Source organism: Vanacampus margaritifer, chromosome 15 (genome assembly GCF_051991255.1).
Source record: "Vanacampus margaritifer isolate UIUO_Vmar chromosome 15, RoL_Vmar_1.0, whole genome shotgun sequence".
Classification (NCBI taxonomy): domain Eukaryota; kingdom Metazoa; phylum Chordata; class Actinopteri; order Syngnathiformes; family Syngnathidae; genus Vanacampus; species Vanacampus margaritifer.
The window spans coordinates 19445613-19462185 of record NC_135446.1 but is presented as its reverse complement, the minus strand read 5'-3'; the positions used below and the strand labels follow the sequence as shown (position 1 = coordinate 19462185).

The 16573-nt window shown below is 43.1% G+C and overlaps 2 protein-coding genes across 4 annotated transcripts; one reads left to right on the top strand and one right to left on the bottom strand.

The window, feature by feature from the left end:
* Positions 1–164: 164 nt before the first annotated feature.
* On the top strand, positions 165–954 carry ndufb2 (NADH:ubiquinone oxidoreductase subunit B2). Its single transcript, XM_077544274.1, has 4 exons — positions 165–370; positions 510–654; positions 731–803; positions 880–954. The coding sequence occupies exons 1-3, from the start codon at positions 285–287 to the stop codon at positions 800–802; spliced, it is 303 nt and encodes a 100-aa protein (XP_077400400.1). The 5' UTR covers positions 165–284; the 3' UTR covers position 803; positions 880–954.
* A 27-nt stretch (positions 955–981) lies between these two features.
* kdm7aa (lysine (K)-specific demethylase 7Aa) lies at positions 982–15800 on the bottom strand. 3 transcript variants are annotated; one of them, XM_077544271.1, is made up of 18 exons: positions 15634–15800; positions 10843–10928; positions 10632–10749; positions 9072–9232; positions 7291–7432; positions 7026–7212; positions 6788–6950; positions 5212–5299; positions 5042–5148; positions 4532–4623; positions 4379–4465; positions 4004–4285; positions 3791–3915; positions 3325–3461; positions 3150–3244; positions 2932–3050; positions 2523–2857; positions 982–2315 (listed from the first exon to the last, which is right to left on the bottom strand). In XM_077544271.1, exons 1-18 carry the CDS (start codon positions 15729–15731, stop codon positions 2227–2229), a joined length of 2511 nt encoding a protein of 836 aa, XP_077400397.1. In that variant the 5' UTR covers positions 15732–15800; the 3' UTR covers positions 982–2226. The 3 variants fall into 3 exon arrangements, with proteins under 3 accessions (XP_077400397.1, XP_077400398.1, XP_077400399.1); XM_077544272.1 differs by having other exon boundaries at positions 3150–3241; XM_077544273.1 differs by having other exon boundaries at positions 4004–4270.
* Positions 15801–16573: the final 773 nt, after the last annotated feature.

The following is a 16573-nucleotide window of genomic DNA, read 5'->3' as shown; positions in this document are numbered from 1 at the left end:
GGCCTGAGGCCCTTTTTTGTATGTATTGTATGCCTTCAGCCTATCTGTTGTTTTGCGCTACATGCGTTAGAGGGCGCTGTGTGTTTAGAAAAAATGACTGCTTTTCACATTCAGCCAATCAGCGCACGGCAACACACGTGACCGTCCCTTATCCAATCAGCAGCATTGACGTTAGAGGCGGAGCACCCTTCTGTTTCTCTCGGGGAAGGTGACTCCTTGGCGAGATTCTGCTTTATTTTTCGTTTTATAACGCATATGCTGTAAAATAGCTACTATTTGCCGTCATGTCTTCTTTCGGGAGGGTGCTGGGCATCCTCCGGGGTGGCACTGGTCTCATTAGACGGGGTCCACAAAGGGTAATGACAAGAAAGTAAGTGCGTCGCTAGCCTCTGATGCTACCATGCTAACGAGCCGCTTGCCTCAAAGGAAGCCAAATCGCGCGATATGTTAAATCTCGTATACCTGTCAAATTATTTAACGTGATTACCTGTGTGTGCGTGTTATTGTAGAGCCGGCGGTGGGCCGCACATCGAGCCGCAGTACAGACAATATCCTCAAATCACCAAGAAGCAAAAGTTCGATGCGGAGCTTATTAGCAGTGCGATGTGGTTTTGGATTCTCTGGCACTTCTGGCACGACTACGACGCGGTCCTGGTAAGCGATAATGCAGAATCACACCAGAGCCATATACCCCTTAGAGACGGGCGAATATGATAATGTACGCTTTTAGGGTCATTTTCCTTGGCCTGATGCTTCCCAGTGGACAGATGAGGAGCTTGGAATTCCACCAGATGAGGAATAAGGTGATTTGGCACACATTCAGAATCTGGTCTTAATATTAATCACCTTACCTTTTTTTTGCTTCTTTTTTTTTTGCAGATCAAGAGTTGACACCACCTCACACATTTTCCCTAAATGTCATTGTATATACTCAATAAATCTAAAGTAATGTTTTGGGATGTGTCATCAATAATGAGAGCCTTTCCACTTTTTAATGTATTTGTTTTATTTACACGCAAATTTTCTTTTGAAATGCAGAAACAAAAAAAACGCATCAACAGTGTCTCAGCTTGCCAGTGTTTGCATCTTGTTTGGAACATAAGCAATTTGGGAACAAACACTTGAACACAAATGCCAAAAAGAGGAGGGGGAAAAAAGACAAGCTTCGTGTTTAACAAAACTCCCGCGATCATAGGAAGGAAAGCGGCGGTGGCGTCAACAACTACACACCTGAGTGCTGAAAGTCACTCGTAGGTCGTGCGCACGTCAACCTGAGCACAGCTTAAAGCTACTTGGCATCTTTTTAGGATGACTCCATAACACTGAGCAGTGTGTTTTGAGAAAAGGGCAAAGAGCAGGAAGAGAAAACAAAACGTGAGAACATCCGCGTCTGCATTTGTGACGTGGCTGGTGCTTCTATCAAAGGTTCTGTTCATGGCATCATTCCCTGAGAGTCAACAACTGCCAAAATTCAGCACTATTCCCAACTCCTCGCAACCTCCACAGTGGCTCAGAATACTAAGTGGCACGCGTGGATTGAGTATTAAAAACAAGAAAAACAGACCCGTTCTAGTCGCTCATGGGTGGGGGTGGGGGTTAACATCAGCAACGGAGAATTGAAAATTTGTAAATCAGCTGCTTACACGACAAGATGACGAGCACACCAACACAAACACGCCACATTTACAGAAAAACAAAGAGAAAGAACCTCCAAAATATAATAAAAATGTATCTCTTCATTAATAAATACATTAAAGTAACAAAAAATCACATAAGAGAAATAAATTAAGCAAAAAATCCATGAGCTTTTTTTTTTTTTAAGATTCCTATTCAAACCAACAGGGGGCAGCAATAAGCTTGTAGAAAAAGCGGGGAGGAGGGGGGCTGCCACCTTTTTGAGTTATTTATTGCTGGTGAGCTTTACAAAGCATGAGCACCATTTTTGAAATCTGCCACCGAGAAAGAAAAAAAAAAAAATCACAAATAGGCATCAAAAGTTGTTTGGTAAACCTCATCGTCGTCCTCCATTTTAATGCCCGCTGTCGCTCCCTTCCTCATCCTCCATTTTGTTTCATTTCATCGTTAGTGTGCTTGCGGTGAAGTGGTGCGTGACCCTTTGTCATCTGTCCTCTTCACGTCATCTCATTTTCAAAAAGCACAAAAGTGTCCCAAAGAAAAAAAAAAAATCCTCAAAAGAATGAGCGTCTTATTTTTTTTCTCTTTTCTTCAGACAAAAACGCGACTGTGTCTGTTGATTTTCAAAATCTTGCCCAGTCTCTGCTTGGCGGTGGCCATGCCTTTTTTGGGACGCTTCCCTGAAAACAAATTAGGAGAAAAAAAAAAAATCAAGCAATTCCAAAACAATTAAACAAAAGTTATAAAATATGTATTGTCTCATTTCGTATGTGATGCGCTCAGATTTAATTGTTTGAATGTTTGCAATTACTTTGCAAATTGATGCTAATTTCCATTAGCTGGTATAAATAAATAAATCAAGTATGAGAATGATTTGCTTGTCAAACCTTTCGTGGCTTGATTGCTGACGGGCGGTGGGTTGGGGGCGTGTCTCTTGGAGGGGTGCAGGGGCGGCGACATGTCGGGGTCACAGTATTGGTAGTCGTGCTCTGGGCTGGGCAGACCCTGATTGTCCCAGGCCTCGCTGCTGTTGCCCTGGCTGTCCATGGGGCTGGTGTCCCCCTGCTGGTGGGACGCCGGGCCCCGCTGCCCCGCGGGGCCGGAGGACCACCAGGGCTCCTGAGGCGAGGCCGCTTTCTCCGACTTGGTGGGGCACAGCAGGCCGGCCATGGACAACATCCCCTGAATGGCTTCTTCCGTGCTGGGTGAGGTAGGACGTTCTCTGCAGGAAGGGGGGGGGGGGGACAAAAACGTCGTCATTTACCTGCCATGGCGCCCAAATATGGTCGTCCTTACCGTTTGAGTGGTTTCTGGCGAGACTGTTCCAGCTCGATGGTGTGTCCTTTCTGCCTTTGCTCATCTTCTTCCGAGTCCTCGTCGGAAGAGGACGACGACGACAGTGGTGACACTTTGCGCTACAAACATAAAATGTTGAAATTAGCCATTGTTTAGAGAAACTTTCTAAAACAAAATAGTAGGAAAATGTTCATGCCCAAATTAAGACTCGTACGAACCTGCGTGGGGGCGTCGCTGTCCGAATCCGTGTCTGACGCGCACGAGTGTCCCGATGCTTCTTCCCTGAGTTCACTCTTCACTCTCTCCGCACCTGCTAAAAAAAAAAAAGAAAAAAAAAGTCAAGTCGCACTATCATCAAATGTGAGATCATGACTCAGCATGAATGCAACTCACCAATAATTTTGTGGGCGTCGGCATGCGGTCCTTGATTGCTCCGGTCTGACTTGACGTCAACGCTCTTGTTAGTGGCGGCGGCGGCGTGCCTTTCAGACTCCGTTTTGATCGGGCACGCCACGGGACGCCTCATATCCCTGAATATGGGACCCCAAAAACACTGTAACTATGCAAGTTCCACAATGTATTATTTTAAAATAAAATAAAAAAAAAAGTGCAAATGTATAAATTTAAACAAACAACTCAAAATGAATTTGAATAATCTCTTTTTTTACGATTATGCTGATTTTGTAGTGTAATTGAAATTGTAATCGAATTTCAATTAATTGCACAGCCCTACCTTGATGTCTTGTCATGTAAATGTGAGCTTTTAGAAGGACTCAATTTCCCCCAAAGGAATTAAAAAAAAAAAAAAGTTTCTATTTGTAAGGACCCGGTTGAAGGTCAAATTTGAACGTATTCTGACCGTATGATCCTGCCGTTGACCAGCATGAGTCTCAGGTGGTTTTCCTCCAGGGACTCCGCGGCGGCGGCCGATGCCGTCGACGCTTTGTTGAGCTTCCCGCGAACTTTGGCGCAGAACGCCGGATCCTGCCGAGCGCAAATCACAGGTCAGCGCTGCCGAAAGCATCAATGGTGGGATAAAAACACACAAAAAAAAAGCGTCTCCCTCCCTCACCTCCTCTAGGGGGCCCACCTCCAGCCTCCTCAGCACCTCCCTGGTGTGTCTCTCCAGGATGTCCAGGTTGGACGGCGTCCGGGGCGCCTGTTGCTCGCGCAGGCGGCGGGCGGCGCGCCGGGCTTGCCGCGCCTGGCACAGCCGCTCCAGGGTGGCGCGAGTGGACGGGCACCCGTTGGATCCTCCGCCGCCCGCTCCACAAACGCTTCCCTGAGATTTGACAGGCTTGACGCCAACTCCGCCTGCGCCGCCGCTGCTCGGTTCCTCCTGAGGAGCCACGTGCTGTTCAATCTCATCATCTGCTTTTCAGTTATGCCGCAATATTAGTTGCTCCTCACAGAGGATCAAGAACATATCCTCCATATGCATCCTTACCTCCAGGTGTCGTATTTCCTTGGTGAGCTCCTTGATGAGGTGGTTTGGCCTGATGTGGTCGGGGACTTCGCTGTTGGGCTGAGTCACCTGCAGAAGGCGTCAAAGCGGGAGACGTTGAAAAGTGAACGCTGGAAAATGGTGGCGAGAACTCACCTCTCTCTTCAACCAGGTCTTGAGTGCACAGATTAAAGCCTTCACGCCCTCCGTTAGGTACGTCGGAGGTGGACACGTGTCTTCTCGGAGCTCTGATGGCGGACCACCCAAATAAAAAAATGTAAAAAATGAATTTCATAGCTCAAGTGGTTTTAACTCTTTGACTGCCAAAAACGTTAAATAACGTTTAGTAAAATCCTATGGAGGAGTGCCAAAGACGTTAAAAGACGTTTTTTTCAAAACAGAGATAAAACTAACCATTTTCTATTGTTGATTACTGAAAAACGGAATACGGTAGAAACAAACTTTTTTTTCTGATGAAAGATGAGAGTCCAATCTTTCATTTGGTAGTATGTGTGTTTCCATAGTCCAAACACATAATTTTCTGTGAACCTTGAAAGATCAGTCAAAAATTCTTAAATCGGCTGGCACCCACGGCATCCCTTTTCTGAAAACGTCTGGCAGTCAAAGAGTTAAGCATCAAATATTTTTTTCTGTGGTCAAATTCACCTTTGAGAGTTTCCAGAAGATTCTTGGCCACATACCAACAGATGGCCTCAAAGTAAGGGAACTTGAAGAGGTCCGGCGTTTTCAGACGACGCTCCATTTCGTAACACCTGGCCAATAAAAGACGTCGTTAGCGCGTTTCCAATCCCAGGCGAATTTGAATGTGTCGTCACCTGAGCTGCATGCCAATGTTGAGGTTGTGCAGGAAGTTGCCGCCGAACGCCATGCAATCCTGAGAGGTGAGGACGGCGTGGATCCAGCCTGCAGGGGGCGCCACAGCATTACAAACACTTGATCCAAAACAAGCCTGCCTGTGCCATTATCTTATCCAAACAAACAAATACCACTCGGTACAACTTTTATCTTCACGCACACACACAAATAGAGATTTTTTTTAAACAACTCTACGTGAGAGAAAGCAGATTGGAGAGTGGGGGGGTTGGGTGTGTGCGTGTGATAAGACTTGACCCGCTGACCCTTCCTCCTACTTAATTCCAAACCTCTCGGACAAAGAGAGCCACTGAGGACAATTTGGCAGTTAGCGCCGCTGACACTTTGATTGACAGCTTTGCTCTTTTCACGGGTGGCAAGTAACTAAGTACAAATACTTGATTATTCCAGTAGATTTTTCAAGGATGAGTGTTGCAAAAAAAGATGTGCTTTACCGCCAATGGCGTAGCAACATTCCCCAGGGGCCCCCAAGCAGGGAGGGATTGGGTGCCCCAGCGGCCGTTTATAGTATACATAGTGCGTCATTTGGAACAATCACTATAAAGTGAGCCAGAAAATAAAATTACTAAATGTGTGGTCGTTAAAAAAAATAAATAAATAAATAAAAATCCTTACTATACATGGTACTTGTAAAAAAATTTTTTTAAATAATAGCTTGTTGTTTTAACTTACTATACATCATTTTTTGATTTTATTTTTCTATACATATCATTTATTACAAAAAAAAGCCTTACCATACATATTATTTTTTTATTTTTATAAATACCTGATTATACATGGTCATGTTTCAAAAAAAGTGTCCTACTACACATGGCTGTTAAAAAAAACCACGCTATACTATATATACATGTCGTCTTTAACTCATTCAGTGCCAATGACGGCTATAGACGTCAAAACATCATTTTAACTATTTCTATTAGTTTAACATTTTTTCCACTATTGTTAACAAGAGTATTAAAACCTCGAAAAAAAATATTGTACATTTAGAAAAGATATAACATTTGTGATTAATCGTGAGTTAACTAGTGAAGTCATGCGATTAATTGCGATTAAAAATTGTAATCGCCCGACGCCCCTAATTAATTATTTAAAAAAAATTATAATCTTTTTTAAATTAATCTAATTAATCGCATAACTTCACTAGTTAACTCACGATTAATCAAAAATTTGATATCTGTTTTAATACAAATTTTTTAAAAAAGGTTTTCATACTCTTGTTAACAAAAGTGTGAAAAAAATGTTAAACTAATATAAATAGTTAAAATGAATTTTTGACATCTATAAAAACGCTTTGGTTGCTAAGGAAAAAAAACCTGCCTTATACGTGGTCGTTTAAAAAAAAACACCTTATCGTGGTCTTTTTTTTTTTTTAAATAAAAGCTTTATGACTATTTCTAACCCTTTACAAAAAAAAAAAAAGAATTCATGGGGGCGGGGGCAAGTTTAAATATGTGTACAACTCAAGAGTTGAGTAGCAATACTCATACTCAAGTGTTCTGTTACATCATAGGTTTGTACCTGTGGGGATGAGCAGCGTGGTTCCCTGCGGCACCACACACTTGTAACACTTGTCCACTTTGTCCCCGAAGAAGACCTCGCTCTGATTGGACGAGGAGCTCCACGCTTCATACAGCGCCAGGTTGGCGGGCGTGGGCCTGATCAGGTAGAAGACCTTCTCGCCCTGATGGAGAGAGCGCAACACTCATTTCCTTTGATCTCGTCGGCGGCGTGCGTGCGTGCGTGTCCTGATGCTTACCCAGAGGACGTGGTACCACACGGAGGTGCCGCCAAAGTCGATGTGGAAGTCGGTGTAAGAGTCCTTGACGCCCATCAGGCAGTACTTCTGCACAAACGGCTTGGGGAAGAACGAGTCGTCCGGCCAGTAGTTCTCCACCCAGGACATCTTCTGGGCAACGTCGGGCACCGCCACCAGTTTGGACATCCTCCATGGAGACCAAAACATGATTTTTTTTAATTTGAATGAGAACGCCATGACGATCCGATTGGAAAACGACGCTCACTTGCTGTCGGAGAACTCCAGGCTGATGAGGTTGAGTACTTTGGGCCGATGCGGGCTGGTGAAATACTTGATGAACTGACTGAGCTTCATCTTTGTGTCGGCTTGCCGCGCGACATCGATCACATCGATCACTTTGTCGCCACCTATGGTCAATTAAAGGCATTACATCAACATTGAGTTGCAGAGTTGACGCGCCACAGAACAGCACAAGAAAAAAGATGGCCTGAAAGGTACGACAGACTCTCCAGAGTGATTATCAAATATGTCCAGAAGGAAATGGCATGCGGCGGCCATCTTTTACGCCCCGGGGATAAAATAAACGCTAGAAAAAGATGGCGAAGAACATTTGTGAGGCTACAAATCACAGTGGAGCGACACGTAGGTTTCGGCAGCTGCTTGTTCAACTTTCCCTGCAGACACACACCTTTTATTACACCGCCACACTTTGTGTGTATACGCACACACACACACACACACACAAACACACACACACATGGAGCCCAGCTGGCCTGCGTTTGATGACGGACAACAGCTGGAATGGCAAAAAGACAAAAGTGCCTGAAAGGAGTCAGTCCAGACAGATGCCTCACTAAAGAGCTCTTAAAAGACTAAAGCCACATTCACTACATATACGCTGGTATTAAAAAAAATAATAAAAAAAGTTTAGCATCCTCCATCAAGTGAAATCCACGATATAGAAATATCCTATTTAACTCATTCAAACCCAAAAATGTATAAATATACCGTTTTTAATGTATTTTTATATACTAGAGCATACAGAAGGCTTTGATACAGCTTCTGACATAAAGAAGTCGCTTAATGGTCGTAATTATAAAAAATGGCCAGCAGGTGGCCACAGAGATCAACCAGGGCCATGTTGAAAACAAGCTGATTTACCCACAGTTCCAAACAGATTGGTGAATAATGATGAAACTTAGCTATATTCTAATGCTAATTGCTGCAAAATTGAAACAGATAGAAATACCTGCTGAGAATCGGATCTTTCTTTTGGTAGGTTCTGTTTATATCGCAATAGAAGAGATTCTATGGAACTGGCAAAATCAGTCAAAATCCAGTAAGGGGGTTGCTTCGGTGAAAATGGCCAGGAGTGAATCAGTTAAATACTCTATACAAACACGCAAATGTGAAAAAGCAATGGATAACACAAAAATAACAGTGTGCCAATCCAGCTATGTGACACTGGCAAACTAATTGCTCAAATAAGCATCTCACAATATACAATAAGTATGAACATAAAAAAAAAAAAGCCTACAGCAGTCACTTTCTGTAGGCATAAAAAGCAGGATTTCAGTAACAGGACAAAAACTAGGATGTGCTGAAATACTTCCTGTTTTGTTCTTTCAAATTTACCACCATCTAGTGCTCAATAGTGGAATTACAACCAATATAAAGGAGAGTTCGACAAATATAAGCATTACTAGCTGCACAAAAAACAATCTGTGACCGAGCGGGGGTTTTAGTGGCTCATCCAGCTCTTCAACAAGCATGACAAGTTGTTGGACATGAGCGCTTTGAGAAATGTAACGCGACACCCGGGTGTCAGCGGAGTGTGGGGGGCTTTAGGAGTAATGTGAACTTAATGATGGGCACAGCAGGGCAGGGTAATGTGCTTGTAACAAGAGCCGGCAAACAGAGGGCAGACGTCTTATCGGCGACGGGCCCGGAAATGCGTTAGACACGCAGGCGGCCATTAGCCGGCCGCAGGTTTCTTCCCGTAAACGCCAAGGAAATTGGACAGATGACTTTGAGGCGGAGTCGTACCCACGTACTGCTCCACGTCTCGCACGCCGAACGTGGGCGGCGGCAGCTTGAGGCCCAGGCCTTCCATCTCGGTGACGGCGATGGGGTGGCGGAAGCCGGAGCGCTCCAGGTACTTGGGCGTCACCTGCTCGCCGCGCATGCGCATCACAACCTCCTCGCAGCTGCAAATCATGCGACAACACATCAGAAGTTGAAGGTCAACGTTTGGAGTTTGTTTTCATCATGCTCGCACTGAATGATTATTTTTGTTATCACTTAAATTTTTAATTTTCGATACAGTATATTGAAAGGTTTTTAAGTATTTTTTTTAATGCCATTTGAGATTTGAGATTTATTTATTTTTGTTTGCCTTTATCAACATCAAGGTTTATCTTATGTATGTTATTTGTATATATTTAAGGTTTGGGGTTTTTGCTTATTTTTCATGATTTTTTAAAATGCATTATAAATAAAGGTTTAAAGGTTGAACTTTTTGTAAATTTTTATTTATTTCATATGTCAGATTTGTTTGTTATGCAATTTAGATAGGATTTTTTGGTCTATTTTTCAATACAATAAAAGGTTTTTATTGAATTTTATATGGTTTAGTTTTTTAATACGGTCAAGATTTTTGTTTTATTTATACATTACTAAGGTTTTAGTTTAATTTGAGGTTGCTAGTTTACCCTATAACTGATTATTTTCCATATCTTCTAGTGTGTTGTGCTTCTGTCTTTAACTCATTTGCTCCTAAAAACATATGAATGCTTTCTATTTTAAGTGTCCCAATGACGTATTTATACGTTTTTTTAATGTTTGCTGCAGCCTCTGAACTGCAGAGAACGGTTGAAGAAATGGTAGTTATTACAGAAACGGCCAGCAAATGGCAGCAGAGCAAAGGAAATCAGCCAGGGCCATGTTGAAAAAACTTAAATTACTCACAATTCTAAATAGATTCATGAATAATTATGAAACTTAGCTATATTCTAATGCTAATTGCTGCAAAACGGAAAAAGGTAGAAATATACTTTTTTTCCCCTGATGAAAGAAGAGACTCTCGTTTCCATGTTTTTATAGCAAAAGAACACAATATTCTGTGGGCCTTGCAAAATCAGTCAAAATCCAGTAAAACAGCCGGGAGTGAAGGGGATTGCTTCAGTGAAAATGGCTGCGAGCGAATCAGTTAACTCTTTGACTGCCAGACGTTTTCAGAAAAGGGATGCCGTGGGTGCCAGCCAAGCATTTTGACTGATCTTTTGACTGATCTTTCAAGGTCCACAAAAAATGATGTGTTTGGACTATGGAAAAATACTACCAAATGAAAGATTGGACTCTCATCTTTCATCAGAAAAAAAAAGTTTGTTTCTACCTTATTCCGTTTTTGAGTAATCAACAATAGAAAATGGTTAGTTTCACCTCTGTTTTGAAACAAACGTCTTTTAACGTCTTTGGCACTCCTCCCTAGGATTTTACTAAACGTTATTTAACGTTTTTGGCAGTCAAAGAGTTAAATAGCCCCAATATAATCGTAACAGAAATGAATCATTTGCAACAATGTGCATGCCGAGACGTGTGGTGTACCTGGGGAAGGTCCTGCTCTGCAGCTCCTTGACAAACACGGGGGTGCCGGCTTGCACCGGCTTGGCTCCGTCGTCGGGCTCCGTGTAATCGTGGCGATGCCAGTTGTTCCGTCTTTTCACTGGGAAAAAAACAAAAAGGCACATTGAAGCCGCCAATATACTTTATACAATATCATTTTTTTTTGTGTTATTAGGGAAGTGGCAACACTCACTCAGGGAGGGTCCATGTAGGACGTCACAGTTGGGACAGTGGTAAACGTCAATATCGACAGCATGGTGTTCCTCCACATGCACGCAGCTGCAAACAAAACAGAATTATTCAGTGAAGACGATGGGTGAATTGATGCAAAAGGAATAAGAGACGACTCAACGAGACGAGTCGAGCGTGATTAAAGGCCACGTTTTGCAACTGGATTACACCAGAAGACAAGATGTCCCCACTTGACCTAAAATGGCTTCTGGCTGCTCGTTGAAAATAGCTGCTTGCTCCTGCTTGCCTCCCTTCCCTTCGTTTAGTGACTTGGCCTGCAGGCATTTTGATTTGGATCAACACATAATAGGATTAAGAGCGCGTCAGTCACTCTGTGCCACTTTTAGCTGGTCCTATCTGTGTGTGTGTTTGGGGGGGGCGAGGGTTAGGGTTTCTACTTGCAGGAAAGTGTAAAAAGGAAATAAAAGTGCAAGGGGCCATTAGTGCTCAAGAAGCGCGGGGGGGATCCTGTGAATTCTTGACATTTGCAACACACACGGGCACGAAGATGTGTCCCGAAATGACTCCCGCGTCAGGAACGGCGTGTTTTGAGGCCAGATGTGCGTCCTCCTCCCTCCCCGCCAGCTCGCCTCAGCGCGTGACTTGGAAAGACACGTTAGCGGCACTCGGCTGTAGTATCAGGCTCATGTTTCCACCATGTGCTCGCTCGGAGGAAAGCGTGACTCACTCACACACACACAGCCTGCCTCTGTGTGCGCCAGCCAGCGACCTCGGCTGACTTTTCCGCCACGGCGGGAAAAAGGAGAATTAGCGACCTCCTTAACGTCACCCACGCTGGGAGAGAAAATTGGGCTGAGGAAGTGAGGGGGCGCGAGTATTTCCTGCAACCCACCAGATGATGACATGTTGCATCACTCGATAAGCTGACGTCATTGAATAGGACACGTGACAATGTTAGAGTTTCGCACAATGTGGCTTTTTTTTTTGTTTAACTGCACGGTAAAAATACAGAGAAATGCAGGAAACCACTGAAAAGTCAAAAATGATTCTGTTCTATGTTTACAGCCTACTCTTGTTAACATACAAGTGGAAAAACGTTAAATAGAAATATGGCTGCATCTTTTATCATCAGCACAAAAAAACAAAATCATAAAAAATCAACAAATTTAGTTCAAATTAAAAAGATGTACAGTACCGTAAAAAAAACAAGTCTGCTATTGATTTGTGTTGTTGTTGCATGATTTGATTTGTTTTGTTGTTGCATAATTGCATTTGTAAGACATAGGTGATAGCTCAGTGCATTTTTCTTTTCTAATCTTTAACATAAAGTAACTTGTAAAATTCTGCACATTTTTAAAATTGTAAAATACAACTGGACCCCAGTATCTATAAATATATGCGTTATTATTAATATTATTACTGCTAAATTTTAACGTGGACGTTTCTGGTGCGTTGTGACTGGAATTTCCCCAGTACAGGCTTTCCAAGTAAGCGGTGGTCATTAATCACGCGTTAAAAAAAATTGTGGTGTTAAAGGAACTTTATATTAACTCAAAATGAACGCACTAATTTTGACACCTCTAAAATATATATATTATAAATAAATGACTTACATATGATTTGACTTTGGAAAAAAATGCACCACAAATAATCTATCCCTTCCATGAACAATGCAGGCTAAAAAGATGTTAGCCTCTCAGTTGAGCTATTGTCGCTTCAACATACTTCCTTGATACCAATTACTACTTTCCCATTTGCCTAGGCTTTAGTGGCATCTAATAAAGTTCGATAAAAAGAGCACAAAAACTAAACAGTTCAACGAATCTGACAGACATGTTTGTGATTGCTGTGCCTTGGCGGAGGTCTGATTAGCGAGCAGAACGTTCTTTCCGAGCGGAGACGAGCGCTCGGCTTGGACTGCATCCACTTCCTGTCATCAGGGGCCTCCTTCCTGTGTGGTGTATTCATTAGCCGGCGCTGTGAGAAGGCTTCATTGTCCTCCACGGGGCACAAAAGGCCGGAGGCGGGTACGGCCATTATTTTAAACTCTAAATAAGCATGCCGCACCGGGGGAGGCGCTACGCCCACATAAGGGGGACCCGGCCGAGGTTCACCGGGTTGGCTTTATCTGACCTCCAAGCACCAACTCACGCAGTCCGCCTGCCCCGCTAATGAATGTAAACACAGCCTTAACAGCAGCTACCTGACCGACATTGAAATGGATGGTCCCAAGTGGCTCAACATCCGTCCACTTAGTGTAAACACTAAAAAGGTACTCTGCGCAGGTCATCCATCTTTCTTTAGTGCGGCCTCACACACCGGGCACGACGTTGACGGATGTTGCGGTGAACTTGGCTCCGTGTCACGGCCATCAATCACCACCTCTGTTGCGTAGTCAACCCCCGACGACTAAATTAGCCCGCTAGCGCGCAACGGCGGCGCGGGGGGGTGGAGGGGGCTCCCCATGTGATCGAGGCTCGACCCGCTGACGATTCCCAGAACTTGAAAATTGACTTCAAGGACACGCTAGACACTTTTAGACAGAAATACAAAAAAAAAAAAAGTTTTACTTGTTTACGCAAGTATCAGCCAAAATGGATTTTAAGACGGCCAATTGTCATTGCACTTTGGCATTGCAAATGTGAAGGATAATTGATTGCTTTGAATTCATTTGGACAGAATGTTTATTGATAAAGGCTACTTTTGTCGCTATCCCATTGAGGTCTCAGAGAAAAGTGGGCGTGCCGTGCGTTTAGTCCGCAGAGGCGGTGCAGGGGTGGATCCGCTCCTAATGACGTCAAAAAGTGCTGGTTATCTCAGGTTGGGAGGGGCTGGTGCTTGGAGAGCACAATAACCTAGAATTACTTAAAGGGGGCGAATGGAGGAAAACACCACTTTGGTGATGGTTTTAGTGAGCAAAAAAACTCAACATGGCTAAAAGTTCCAAAAAGTTGATTTTTTATATTGCTATCTGATCAACTCAAACACCAGCTTTCAAAGCCATACACACTCAAAGTCATAGACACTACAGTAGCATGCGATGATGACGACGGCAAGTGGACAAAAACAATACTTTCACCATGTTATAATGTTTAAGAACAAAATATATTTTCATCCAATCACTCAAGCAATTTGTTACGCTACAACTGTGTGCACTTTTCACTAATTGAAAAAAAAATAGGATGTGTCACAATGTCAACACTGTATCAGTGTCTCAAAACAAAAAACTCTTTCAGATATAGATCCCAAATTTTAAAGAGGGTGTAATCCACTTTGCACAGAACATAACACGTAAAAAAGTTCTTGTTGAACAGTGACAACTGCTCTCAAAACACAGATTGTCCTGCCTCCGAAGCTACTGATACAGATAAACATATGGCAACACTACACGTGAGGGTCTCCAAACTTTAGTGCTAATGTCATGGTCGGCACCACTAAGATTTCGCCTGTTGGCCTGCACTCGCAGATCCTGCGGCCTCGATTTCTTTTGGCAGCTCCCTTCATGCCATTACGCAATCACTTCCGTCATTTCAAAGAAAAATGCTTTGTTGATTTCCAAAAGTGTTGCCGTGGTGACGCACCCACATTACCCGCAACACACCTCTACATGCACAAAGCAAGCCATTGGGCACGAATCCGATCCTGACGGTGACATGTCATGCATTTTTTTTGCCAAACGGCCTGATTAGGTGACCTCGACGACTGAGACAAACTTTACAGGCGTGTGCCACTGAACTTGATAGTTGACACGCACGCACGATAAAAGTTGCGTAACAATGAGTCACGGGAAGCACTGATAACATCACAGGCACACGACGTGACTAATATGTGTGGAAGCAGAAGTTGCTGAGTGCCTGACAAAGGGATGAGTAAACTGCTGGCTAATGCTAAATAATATCATAAAGGGGAAGCTGGAGAGCAATAGGAGAATTTGATCAGTCAACCAAAACACAAATTTATTATTATTTATTAAACTTGATCAAACAAGTTCATCGATTTTTTTAAATACTTATATTTGACAAAAAACCCTGATAAAACTAAAAAGTCCCCAAATCTGCTGATGTTGAGGGGGTCCCTCTCATAAGCAGTTCCAATTTCAGCCTCAAGGGGCCCCCTCGGCCATGTGCCTCAAAAAGGGGGGATTTAAATTTCTCAAGCTGTCAATCAAAATCGCCACCATCATAACAAGGTCCTTGTTCTCAAACGACGCCTTTTATGTAAAACGAGGCACTCAAAACGCAACATAATCAGCAATACGAGCGAGCCACGTTTAACAATGGAGGAAGTTGCTCGAGGAGCGTGTCAATGTAAATACGTTTTAAAGTACACCGACATCACTTTCACTAGTCCGACTCAAACGCTGACCTGTTTACATAAAATAAACACAAAAAGGGGGACAAGAATCGATTGCTTTTGAACGCAAACACGCCGCCTTTGTAGATGACGCTGAGCTTGACTGACAACAGCTCGACGACCCCAAATTAGAGAATAAAACTACTTGTCTAAAATACCTCGTGTCTTTTAACCATTTCTAAAAGCGTAATTATAAACTGCACATAATGTCGTTTCACTTGTGGGCCCAATCTCAAAAAAATCCAACACGCTTTCAAGTAAACGCGAGCTCACTTTCTTCGGTCAACTCGCGTCAATAGACGATTTAAAGCCCCCGAAAGCTAAGCTAACATAGCCACCGGTCCGCCGTTCGGAGAAGCGTCGCCTTTCCCGGACAAACCCTGCGAGTTTGTCCCCTCAAACGGAGCTCGGCTTCGGAAGAACACCTTAGTCCACGTACCTGCCGTGGAACCAGTCCTTGCAGATGTCGCACTCGATCATAAACCGGCTCACGTCGTAGGGCTGCCGGCAGACACAGTACAGCGGGGCCGCCGCCATCTTGCTACTGTCCCCAAACAACGCAGGAATGATTGCGGGGCGGAGAGTCAAGTCCGATGACCGGAAATTGCCGAAGTGTAACCGAGCGAACCCGAAAGAGGCAAGCACGTTTTGACGAAATAGAGATACTGTTAACTTTTTTTCCAACACGACGAGATGATGTCGATATGATCATACACACGTGTATTAAAGATCACTTCACAACATAATAGTGATTGCGTGATTGTTTTAACTTTATTTTGAACATGCAGTTAAAAAAAAGAAAAGAAAAACGAATGTAGAAAACATACAACCTACATAAATGTGTATTTAAGTTAGAACACGAATATCACATTCCCTCAACTCTTTACTATCACAATGCACTTTATTCTGAATTTTATTCCCCGCATATATTGTTACATTTATTTATGTATTGAAAAAAATATCAATAATAATTAAGATTTATTTTATTTATTTGCCAAGCACATTTAGAAATACTTAAAACTGGAGTTGGTAAAAAAAATTCTCACACTGTGCTTAAGTAAAATTACAGATAATAGTGTAAGAACTTCGAATTTCGAGTTAGTTACAAAAAATAATACAATAAGCGCATAACATCAACACGGACGTCATAAGGGCGTGGGAGCAGCGCCATCTCTTGGCCAATCTGCGTAAACGCTGCACGTACAACTGTGACGTCAGGACGCAAGCCCCCAAAACAAGCTCAACCACCGCCTCAAGCATTATGTGGATACGCTTAAAGTTTTCTTCAAACGCCTTAATAAAGTTTATTAATGGTGTAACAATATTTGCTTTAAACAGTCATAAATGGAACTCTATAGGACGAACACGCATGGGGGGAA